Source organism: Pleurodeles waltl, chromosome 3_1 (genome assembly GCF_031143425.1).
Source record: "Pleurodeles waltl isolate 20211129_DDA chromosome 3_1, aPleWal1.hap1.20221129, whole genome shotgun sequence".
NCBI classification, from domain to species: domain Eukaryota; kingdom Metazoa; phylum Chordata; class Amphibia; order Caudata; family Salamandridae; genus Pleurodeles; species Pleurodeles waltl.
This window is the reverse complement of record NC_090440.1, coordinates 608,664,944-608,677,828: the sequence shown is the minus strand read 5'-3', so window position 1 is coordinate 608,677,828 and position 12,885 is coordinate 608,664,944. Positions and strand designations below refer to the sequence as shown.

The window sequence follows — 12,885 nt, the reverse complement described above, 5'->3', positions numbered from 1 at the left end:
ACAGTGAAGGATAAAACGCTTCTAACACTCTGCCATTCCTAGAGCCAGGGTGGGGCAGAGACCTTCAGCTCAAGAAAGGCCTTTTCACTGTCATTGTCCCATGCTAGTGAATCTGACACATCTTTGTGTGTAAGCCTCTGCAGAGGCTTGGTCACTATGGATAAGTTGGGTATCCACTGGCAACAGCAGCCCACTGTTGCCAGGAACATCCTGAATTCTCTCTGCGTTTTGGGAGGGAGCATCTGCAATATGGCAGAAATTCTCACTTGAGACACTTTTCTTGTTCCTTTCTTCTGAGAATACTGCAATTTCTCAGGGGACACCTTATGTCAGTTTTCAGTTAACTGATTCACTAGGTTTGTAGTATTTTGCCTGCAGGGCTCTTACGTCATCTTTGCCACCAGTAGGCCATCGATGTATTGGACCAGGACTGAGTTATACGGCAACTTTAGGGTCTCCGGATCCTTTTTCAACATTTGGTTAAAGATTGAGGGGCTCTTGATATTCCCTAAGAAACTCAGCACCATGCCAGAACTCCGCTTCTGAATGTAAAAAAAAAATGGCAGTCTTCTTATAAAGGAATGGAAAAGTATGCATTTTACAAGACAATGACTGTGAACCACCAAGCATCACAAGGGATCTGAAGCAGTATAACTGCTGGATTCTGTACCACAGGACAAAGTGGGACAGCAATATTGTTAATCTTTTGCAGGTCTTGAAAGACCACTTTTTGATTTCTGCATCCCACCCTGATCGGGGAATTACAAGGATTTCCTAAGATCACTTTCAAAATGGCCAGCTCTAACATGGATTCAATTATGGGTGTAATTCCAGCCACTGCCTCTGGCGAGAGGTTGTACTGGGGCATTTGAGGAAATTCAGCATCCTGTCTGAGGGTTATTTTCATAGGTTCAACATCTTTAATCAAGCCAATATCTTTGCAAGAATAATCCCAGACTTCCTCTTTCACAGAATCCTTTAAGTAAGGGGCATATCTTCCTTTGTCAGAATTAGGAATAGCCCTACAATAGGTTTCTGAGTGCTCAATTTAAAATCTGCTTCTTCATCATGCGTTTAAAGCTCAACCCCATTTGGGGTACAATAGATCACAAGTTCAGCTTGCATAAAAAATCTATTCTCAGCAGACTTATTGTGCTGGAGTCACTTATAACAAACTGATACTCCTCTTCAAAGGGACTTATTTTCACAGGGAGTTTGATGGAAACAGTATTCCCTGTCTGTTTGCAATGCCTACAACTTGAACTTGTTTTACAGATGGGGTAGGTTTGAAACTTCTACTGTCCTAAAAGTAGTACGGGCAGCAACAGTGTGTATTAAAAAGGACACATCTCCTTCTACATAGAGGCCTCGCCAGTCTACCTTCAAAACCGCACTAAACACGCAGTCTTCATCCCCTCTCAGGAACCGCCTTTGTGACTGGTCACACCCTATATCTTTAAAGGTATCAAAGAATGGGAACTGTTGGAAAGTATCTTGGCTCTGGAAGGAGTTTTGGGGAACTCAAGCACTTGCATTTGCACTATACCTTGGAGAATTCGGATTACACTGCATCAAGGGTACTTGAGACATGTAAGGATTGGAGGGTCTTTACATTTGCACATTCGGGATTGGCATCACATATTTATTAAGCCCTTTTGCCATCAACCTGTACTCGATTTGGCTTTGAATGGCACTTGTGTTTCCTGTGGCCCAGCTTATTATAATAATGACACGATGTTGTCTACTTTAACATAGTTATATCAATTCCCAAATACGGACCATTCTGAATTCCTTTCTGGGATCATTTTATCTGAGCCAACATGAATTTCTCTTTAATGCTCTTTGGTCTGGCTTCAAGGTAATCACTATACTTTGCATACTGCAGGATTCCATCTAAAGTCTTAGAATGTCGGCAATTCACATTCTGTTTAATGTGCGAGCAACTCTCCAGGCTCAAACCAAGAATGAACTGCAACACAAAAATTTCAAGATCCCCACGCTCAGGATTTTCAACACCATTATGCTGATGGAAAACCTGCATAAGCCTCTTGTAATAGGCATGCACTGAGTCCTTATACTTTTGTGTGGTCCTTGAAATCTTCAACCAACCAATCAATATCTTGCTGGGTAGCCATAGTTTTCAAAACGTTAACCACCTGGTGATACTTCTTCATGACCATACAAGACGGGACATTAGTTATATCATCCCTCAGTAGCTCTGCAGTTGGCCTTTGTACAGCCACTTACACTCAACTCACAAATCAGTGAGGACAACCAAGGCCACTTTACACTCAACCCACAAATTACTGAGGACAACCAAGCCAAAGCACTGTTTAAATTTTCACAAATCTGTCAACTTGAGAATACCACTGATCAGAACTTTCTCTCAACTTTGGGAATTGGTTAGTAAATGTGAAAAGATCACCACAACTCCAAGGCACATGCACATAAGCATTTCCTTGTACTTCCCTCAGGAGATAGGCTTTGACCTATGAATCACTCCTACCCCCAATCCCTCCAGTCTCCCTTTCATCATCCTTCTTTGTCTGAGCTCATTTACTTCTAAACATTTGTGTGTTACTCCAGATTTGAATGTTACTGATTAGTTCTCTCAGCTGCAGTTTTAGCCCAGCGGTGCACATGTTCTTGAGTGTGTCCTCCATGATGAACATTCTAAAAGTTTTTCCTAATGTTGCACTTTTAGAAAGGTCAATCCCAAATGCTGTTGTTGTTGCTTCAAATCCTCATGGGCCAAACAAGCACATCTATCAGGCTCTTTATACAGATAGAAAAGTTCTTCTTCATTGTACCTATCTCTAAATCCAAAACCAAGAGTTCCCTTAATGGTTTCTTCCAAATCTTACTCACCTTACTACATCTAATGCTGTTGAAGGGGTGTCCATCTCTGATGACCTGAACTCATTCCTATCAGTCTCTATAGTTGGGACAGCCAGAACAGGAGTTTCTCCTGTTCAGGGTCTTGCTCCCATCTCTGCAAAAACATCAATCCCAGACACAACCATAGTAGTGATAATAGTGGGTGTGACCTGTGTTACGGGCAATAGTAGCATTATTCTATGGCATTGTTGGTGGAGGTGGTAAAGGAATCAGGAGCATCCTCTGGAGATCCAGGAGTGGAATAACCACTTATCATAGGTCAAGGAGTTCCAGGCACTTCTCATTGAGAAGGCTCTGATTGACAGGAGCACTAACACTGATATTTGTAGGAGACAGGAGTCCCATAGATGGCTGATCCCCCCAGCTGATGGAGCTACATTATGCAGGAGGGGTTGGGAAGCCAATAAATGATTCAGAAAGTCATCACTGAAGTCATTATCACTCTGTTCCTCATTCTTTATTTAAGCCTCACCCCCCTCTAATGCTTTCCTTTTCCTAATGTTTCCATTAGTTACAGCAGAGTACCTCCCAACTCCCTCAATCATCTCTGTCCTCCATGCTTTTTGCCCTGCGTACCACTTCACTTCCATCTAACTCCTGTTTTTTAGCCATGTTCTGATATATTTCCTTCTCTTTCACATGTTCTGCACATTCCCTTGTATTCAAGCCTTCATATTGGGCTGGTCTAGGTGGGAGCTTCATTTCATACAACACCCACCTCAAATTCTCAATTATTCTCAAGTTGAAAGTACCATGGGAAGGACTCTACAAGAACCCTTCATTCACAGTGATCTTATTCTAGTGTAAAACAAAATACACATGTATACACCAATATCTGTGGTCATGTAATAAGCAGGCATACCTTCGATCACAGACAGGGATACTTACATCATCAAAAAATAAAGTCCTTAGCTTCTTGATAAAATTCATTGTTTCTGAATATTTGATAATACACCAAGTCAATTGAAATAACTGGCAGTTTTCAGCAAATCACAAGGCAAAATGCAATGACACTAACAATCTCAGCTCAACACCAAGAAACTGTCCATTCTCATAATGGCATTCCCTGACACAAGGACCAATCTCAGCATGGCACACACGCCAACTGACCACTACCAGCATGGCACCCTATGACCCAAACAACTCACAGCACCTCACAACAGCTGTCACTCAACAGCGATTCAGCTTTTCCATAGCAAATTATTGAAACCCCAAGACAAAATAATATCTGTTGTGTTTTCCACTAAAGGAGAACTTAAAGTAAATAATCACTCTAGTAGAAATCACAGAATAGCACCAGAAGGGCGCTATCGGACACACAAAGTGAAATCTTGGCCATCCAAAAATCATCCTCACTAGTGCAGTCTGTTCCTCTGCACAAAGGACAACACAGTCAGGGATGCATAACCCTGCTATACTCATACTCCTAGGACACTGCAATTACTCAGGCACTACGGAACATCGCCAATTCTCTAAAGTGGACCATAGGACCCTCGTGGATGGGAATGGGGCAGATTTAGACTGGTTCTGGGGTAATTCTAAGTACCTCAATGAGAACCATGCTCTGTTACCAGATTTGATAGCAGGATAGATAAAGATGGTATTTGCACATGAATACTTGGCGCAAACTCTAACTCTGCTATATCCACTAGGATGGACCTTTTTCTCAAACTGAGATCACAAATTCAGTAACTTTCAATGACAGTGAAGCAGATTTTGCTCCACAGTAACAAAAAAATGTGTAGGTTTGCAAACCATAACGGTTTATTAGCAAATTAGTAAAGTTACAATCTCAATCAAATCAATTAGACATAAATCAAAATTCACTTGAATCCAGAAAACATGAAGATGATCCAAGTAGGTCAATTGAGTGAATGTGGGTATTGCGTTGTTAAAGACAACATATGCAAATCAAAGCAAAGTCCTGTTTCCATAAAGGAAACCCCCTAATGCTAAGCTAAGGTTGTGGGCAGGTCAGGGAAAGTAAGAAGAATCAGGTGTCAACAACTATAGCATTGAAAGAAGAGCCAGGTAAAGGTCCTGATTTGAATGAGAAGGAATGTACTTGCCCTTGAGAGTATCTCTATAGACAGAAAAATAAGGGGCATTGGTCTCAAGAGAAGGGAAAGAACGCCCACCTGCAAAGGTGGACAGGGACAAGTGATGTAACCAATTAACAAACTTCATACAATTAAAACACATTTCATCCAAGTGATACATTCTATAGGCTCCCATCAAACAGGTAATGATCAAAACCCAGTGCTATCCCTGTACCTTGTTGACCTTCGTGAATTCTCACAAAGAACTACTCTCTTCCTCAGTTTATCATCCCATGACGGTGCTGAAAATCACTGTCCAAACTAACTAATTGCTAATCTATGACCTTCATGTTGTAAGATAACAAAAAGAATACAATATCTAAATGAGAACACAGTTTCTCCGGTGTGTGAAATGGCAAAAGAATTATGCACATGAGAAAGTTACTTAGGCCTACTCATGACAATATGCTAACTAATGTTAATAAAAACATATACTTCATTCAATTTACTAAACTTAACTATAAAACAAAATATAGGATAATGTGTAAATATGTTAAATTAAGAATAAATCGTATACATCATGTAAGCAGTGTTAATACGGGTTGAAAATTAACATATTATTAAGTGCAAATAAGTAATGATGACGCTGTGTCATCACATTTAGGAATTCAAATTTTGGAAAGTTGCAATTGATCTGATATGTTTTTTTCTCGTTGAAGAAATTCAGTTTTGCAGTAACCTATGAGATAGACCAAAGTGGAAGTTTGAAATTTAGATTTGACAGAAATATATCTTAGGTAAATACTTTAAAGTAATGATAAAGATCATGGCAAGCAGTCCAACAGCCCACTAGGCAAATTGCTCACCATATCTAGAGAACTGCCCAGTTTAATGAGGACGTTTTCGCTGAAAGTGCTCACCAGGAGCACTTTTGGCAAAACTGTTAAATTGGATGGCAGCTGTCCAGCATATTGTATTTTAATTTTCTTTCGGTACTTGGGGTTCTTTTCTTTTTTTCTTTTTATGTTTCTGAAGAGGGAAAAAAGATTTTAACAGCTCCATGACCCCCTAAATAAGGAAGGCTTCTTGGAAACATAAAGAGCCCACTATCAGAGCCAGCTGAGGATTCCACTGTCATGAAGTCAGCATGGGCGTTTCAGGGGGGGAAAAGGGGTGCGCTTGCCCCTCCTGGATTTAGGTACAGCCTGGTGTGCAGGCTCACAATGCAGCATAACAGTACGGCCACTGTAGTGTTACAGTTGCCACTAGTATGGCCGCAGCCCCTGCTGGCGTTAAAATTATGCCCCTGCTCCGAAAGCAATTCTGCAGACTACCATGAAAGTCAGTTTAAGATGCGGGGGAAACTGGGAGTGTGACAAAGTGGAAGATCCACATGTGTAAAGCGGATATCCCATCCCCAAGACTCATTACTGCTTAGAGTCTTCAATAGTTTATGCATGCAAGCATTTACTTCTCGTAAGTCAACCCACGTATTGAACAAATATATTACATTTGGAGCATTAATCCATTACACTATGGCTCACCATATGACATGTTTAGGTAACTGATACATTGAGTAACTGAGTAAAAAAAAATTCTGGGTTCTTTATGGTAAGCTTAACTGGTTCAATACCATTTTTCTAAAATTAGCATTTCATTTTTATTTAGTTACGCTACTGGTTAGTGGAATATGTACTATTATTTTAGCTTGCCATTGTCACACCAACACCCAATTCCTTGTGAAAAGAACGGGAGCAGGAGTAGCACAACAACCACTAAAACTGATAAATGTGAACAAATGTGACATATCCTGCCTGTAAAACTACATCTTCAGAGACTTCAGAAGTTAACATAACCTCAAAACTAGCAAAAATGTAGCACATGGATTTTCTGCTGATTACTTATAGTCTTCTAAATGTTAAGCATTAGAGGATCACAAGAATGTGGAGAAACCATACTTAAGGTAATATTGGCAGTTTTAGGAGTGATCACCAGCTACGCAAAGCATGCACCAATGTATCAGACAGTATGTGATGTTATGAACAGTCTGCAGTATATCACATGATAACCTCATTTGTAAGCTGGCACTTAAATTCACATATGTTACAGACCTTATGAAGCTGACTCACATGAGTGGCATGACATAAGAACTCCTACATTACCACATCAGCAGCCTTACTCCACACAGTCCTAATGCTTGTGGTGAGTCCGCACCCATGACGCTGGCAATATTCTTGCCCAATATTACCATTTATATAGAAAAAACTCTGCCCTATCCTCGGGCATCAATTCCTATTGATCAACATCACTTTCTCTACTTCCCTATTTGAGAGACAGCCAATCTCCATCAGGCTCTTGCCATCATGCTATTGCACAGGAGTGCTATGGACGGAAGACTGTTTTTCTGTTGTGGTCCAAACAGGTGATTCGACATTGTGCTCGAAAAACAGAGTTGTGCTTTTACTGTGCTTTTGTTGCCACTCCTAGGAATGAAACTGAAACAGAAAGATGTGAGAGTTGGATACTTGAAAATTAGAGCTGATATGTTGATCTGTAGAGTGTGGGAGGGCAGTGTGACCTATGAGGGATGTACTTTTGTGTTGTACATACATGGCAGAGACTAACAGTCTGCCCACATAAGACTATGCATACACAAGTTTTCAGGAAAAGCATGAGAATATATGCTGTCATTCAAGTATGATGATACTTACCATCGTTAGAGTGTCCATAATGTTATATATGAGTCATTGAAAAGCCCAGAGAATGCAGGTGCTACCCTTGGAGGTGCATGATTCTGTTGATGCATTACAAAGTCTGTAGTCTAACAGGAGCAGTGAAGGCACCCTTTGGCAATGTGCATCATACACCCAGCTGTAGTATTTGTTTAGAAGTATATCTAGGAGAGGGTGAGGAGCAAGACAATTGAAGTGGCTTTATATAGTCAGGGATTTTATGTCCTTTAAGTGATCCAGCCTGGAGTGCCAGTGGGACATCTCATGGGGATGGGCATTAGTATATGTGATGAACGTTCACTTGATTGCAGCAGAGGAACAGCCCATTACTATGGCTTTAAACCAGTCTTAACATTTGCTATGGGGGGCCTATCCACACGCAGTAGAGGAGACTGGGCATTACGTGACCAGCTGTAGTAAATGTTCTGGGAATCCACCCAAGAGCAGCATTGGTCAGATACCTACACTTCTTCCCATTCTATAGAGACGTACAACAGCCATCTCATTTGTAAGGTGCTTTTGTGGAGGATAAGTGGGTGGATTAACTTACCTGTGCAGTCATAAAGATATAAAGAGAACTAACCAGCTATCTTCTAAACATGAACACTCGCTCTCTCATTTGCACTGGGTGCTAGCTTGGCAATATGATCTACAGGTCCCCCTTCACCTCTATACTAGTTATACACATTCTGTAAGCAGCTGCAGTAAATGGAAAAAAAACATTGCACCAGTATACCCAGTGTATTCAATCCACTCGGGTGCTGAACCTCGAGGCTCCACTACCAAACAACCCCTCAATGTTTCCTTATACTCATACAGGGGAAAGCACGCCCCACTTTAAATACAAGTCAGAAAACGTTTCTTTTAATCTTTTTGAAAGTAATCTATTATTCTCAAATGTCCACGGTGTTAGATCATCTTCACAATAATATTGAATCCATCCAACAAATCGCAACACAATAGGTCATTGACATTAAAATCTGGATTTATTCTTCAATCTTCTTGATAAAACACATATCTTCTGAGCACAGCCAATGTGTTTTGTTCCTACAAGGGACATTATCGGGCTGAAGTTTCAGTCGTAGTTCCCCTCCGGATTCGACTTGTGTCCCACTCTTTTGGCAACCCCGAAACCACAGAACAGAGATCTTGTCTTGAAGGTAGCCAGCCTCAGCAAAGATGCCCTTAGTTATGAAACAACAACATTTCCTTTGCGATGCTGGGTCTTCCATCTTTTCTTTGACAATGCAGAGTGAGTTTTTTGAAGATCTAACTGCACTATGGTCTTAGTAGTGTGATGATGTCTAGGATACGAGCATGGCTTTACTCCGACCCGAAGACAAAAGAGACTGGCTTCTATAAGGTAGGTTGTGAGCAGATAGACCCAAAGAGGAACTGTTTGAACCAGTGTCTGCTTCCAAAAGTTAGCACTGTTAAAAAAGTAACATGGGTATAGTTGCTGCGAGGTGACTCCATGTCACCGGGTAACAACATTTTTCAGAGCCCTTGTACTGCTGTACAGTTTTCCTCATGTTTCCATCCAGTCCTTGTTGAGCATGCTCCTAGCCACTCTTCCTCACAACACAAAAGTTGCAACCCACAGCTTATGTTCGGGATAGTACTTGCTCTCCACAACATCTACATGAGAGCTTCTTTCCGATCGAGACCATTCACCACTGCCAACTCAAAAACTTTCTGATTTCATTATCATGGTGGTTTCATGCACAGCAAGAGTATGCAGACAAGCTGCAGCAGATATATGCTTGCCTGATCCTGGGGTCATGTTGAGGCCTCTTCCCCAAGGTTCCTCAAAGTTGCACATCCCTCACCGGAAAGATAAGGAATAGAGGAGAATGTACATCTAAAGACCTGAGCTTAGTTGCCCACACAGCTTTGGACATTTTTTGCCTTGATGGGTGCTCGTGGAAGTATGTCAACAAGGACCCAGAGGCCTGAACAGCTTCTCCCAGACAACACAATGGCTTTGATTAGTACCTTGCCTGCTGCTATACTGCGTCTTTGGTACTGGAGTGGGGAAAACATAGGCCATTTTCTGATTCCTCCGCTTGTAATAATTTTTTACTGTTTTTAAGTGACTTTAAAATAAGTGCTCATATAGTGCCCATGTATGAGCATTTGTTTAGGTTATGGTAGGCTGCAAGAGCTACTGTCCATATCTGGGTGTTAGAGAAGCTTCATTTTGTACTACTTAACCTCCCCCATGGCTATTTTAATTGTGAAATCACTTTATACTTCTCTGTATAGCGAGCGAGTAAAGTTACATAGACCAGAAAACTAGTCACCAATGCGCACACCTGGCTCAGCTGAAATTTTAGGGAATTACTTGCTGCTTGATCATATGTCTGAACGACCCAATTACCGGTGTTTGCTTGCTTGTGCATTAGTCTAATGCTTTGAAACTTGAGCTAATCACAAAAGTGCTACATTTGATAACTTGCTTATTTTTTCTCCTTCCTAGGAAAGCCAGTCTCATTTGCTACAGAAGCCGGTCGAATACAGAGGAGTAGTTCATGTTGGCCGTTTTAAGTAATGAGCCTGGGATAACATACTAATGAGAGTGCACACAAAAGTTTTAAGATAAAACTGAAAATGAAGAAAGGAGCATTCTTGAACACCAACATGGTACAAGAGCAGTGGAATTTCTACAGGCACAATGGTGTCCTTTGAAGCTTAACAAACCCACCGTGGACCAATGCACAACAATGTCCGTGGCTGTCTTTCTGAGGCCATGTACAGCCAATGTCAGCAGATGCATTCTGCATATTAATTATGTAAATACTTTGCTTTCTAAACTGAAGGATCTGAACATGTGAATTTTTGAGTTGAGGCCAGCCTCATAAAACAGCAATTAGAATAAAAGATGTTATGCAGAATGATCAGCATCAGGTACCACAATGCTATTTTGCTCATGTTCTTTTTGTCTGATTTTTGGGTCACCCTCTTGTACTTTCTCTTTTATTTTTCAATGCTCCCCTTTTTTATTTTTCACTGCTCCCCTCTTAGTCTTATTTTTAGGTCTTCCAGACTCAGTTAAGATAAAAGTCATAAGTAAAAATATAAATACAAATACACATATATAGGGCCTGATTAGAGTTTGGCAGAGGGGGTTACTCCATCACAAACGTGATGGATATCCCGTCTGCCGTATTACGATCCAATTGTAGCCTATGGAGATCATAATATGGCAGACGAGATATCCGTCATGTTTGTGACTAAGTAACCTGTCCGCCAAACTCGAACTCAGGCCCATAGAGTGGCTTTTGGTCAGCTCTCTTCATCTGTTGGTTTGTTCAACTGCCATTCACATTTTGCTTCTGCCTACCTCACCATACAGCATCATGCAATGGGTCAGTCGTAATGGCAGCTCCATTTTAGGTGCTTCTTGACACAGCCCTGCCTCTTGTGAAGTGCCACTTACTTCCTTATTATTACTAATTATTTAACTGACCAGTGTTTATGAAAACACAACTTTCATATTTTCATGAACACTGCCAGTGCACTGGTCAGTTCTGTCAGCATCGTCTCCAGGCTCCTGATGATGAGAGTGTATGTGTGTGTGTTTGAGAGTGTCAGTGAGAGTGAAAGTGAGTGAGAATCTGAGTTTGAAAGGGAGTTTGAATAAATGAAAGTGAGTGCAAGCAAAAGGAGAGCTTGCGCCATAGAAGGAGTGCGTGATTAGGTGGGAAAGGGAGTAGAAGTGAGTTAGGGATGTAGCTATCGATGGTGTAGCAAGTGCTGTTGCACTATTGTCCAGAGTCTGAGTTTGAAAGGGTGAGTGTGTAGGTGAGTGTGTATAAGTGTGTTTGTCAGTGAGAACCAGGGAGTATGAGTATGTTTGTGTGTGTGTGAGTACCAGTGAGGTAGTATGAGTGAGAATGAGTAAGTGAGAGTGTGAGTTAGAGTGAGTGAGGAGGAAGAGAGTGAATGCGAGATGGAGTGATGATGAGTGAGAGAGTGTGAATGAATAAGGGTGTGTTTGCATGTTTTATGATTGTGAGTCTGCCACCGGCCATGACATGCTCAATATAATTCTGGGTGTATGGTTGCACCCAAGGTAACATGCTGCTGCTGGCAAATTCGATCATAATTCTTGGCATAAGGAAGGGCACCCATGGAAAAATGCAGGCCCTAACATACTAAAAGTAATTCTTGGCATAGGGGCTTCCATGGAAAAATGCTGGTGCTTGCATACTGGGGGAAATTCTTGACATGGGAACATCCATGCAAAATGCAGGCACTGAAATACTGGAAGTAATACTTAACAAGGAGACACATATGGTAAAATGCTGTTGCTGGCACACTGGAGGGTAATTAATTGCCTCAAGCAGGGTAGCCATGGCACACTAAAGCTGAGGTGTGGGTTAGGAGAAGCAAACCATGAGAAAATGCTGGTTCTGAAATACTGAAGGTAATTTTTGACATACAGGCCACACATGGTAAATGGGCAGTATCAGTGGTAAAATTCTGATACTGAAATATTGTATGTAATTTGTGTAATACCGGGGCACCCATAACAAAATGCTGGCATTGGTACCGTGAAGCTAATTCTTGACATATGTGGAACTCAAGGTAAACATTTTTTTTTAAAAAAGATCTGAACTGGATAGTATTATACCCAACCACTTTCAAAGATCACCAGCCACCACTGGTCAGCTCACTTCAGCCATTGACTCTGTTGCAGTATAAGTGATGCAATTTTTCCTGATTAAATGTGCACCTCCGCCTAAAAAGAATTGCACTTCGGTGCTAGCTTTCGTGGAATAAAACTTCACTTCATTATTGTATTTTCTTTTCATTCTTTTATCTTTTTTATTTTATTTTATTTTTTTGACTCATGTTTTCAGGTTACAGTTGTTCAAAGCCAATTGTATCGTTTCTGTTCATCCCTGAGAACAATATGGCCCTCATTCTGACCTTGGCGGGCGGCGGAGGCCGCCCGCCAAAGTCCCGCCGTCAGGTTACCGTTCCGCGGTCGAAAGACCGCAGCGGTAATTCTGACTTTCCCGCTGGGCTGGCGGGCGGTCGCCTTCAGACCGCCCGCCAGCCCAGCGGGAAAGAGGCTTCCACGATGAAGCCGGCTCGGAATCGAGCCGGCGGAGTGGAAGCTGTGCGACGGGTGCAGTTGCACCCGTCGCGTATTTCACTGTCTGCGCAGCAGACAGTGAAATACATGTAGGGGCCCTCTTACGGGGGCC

General features: G+C 41.6%; 1 protein-coding gene across 1 annotated transcript in view; it reads left to right on the top strand.

Annotated features, from left to right (window-relative positions):
* The window catches only part of PGGHG (protein-glucosylgalactosylhydroxylysine glucosidase), a 215,175-nt gene extending 204,596 nt beyond the window's left edge, over positions 1 to 10,579 (top strand). The window contains exon 15 of the mRNA XM_069223060.1: positions 10,149 to 10,579. Coding sequence (XP_069079161.1) covers positions 10,149 to 10,216 — 68 coding nt within the window. The 3' untranslated portion in view covers positions 10,217 to 10,579. The remainder of the gene's footprint in view (positions 1 to 10,148) is intronic.
* Positions 10,580 to 12,885: the final 2,306 nt, after the last annotated feature.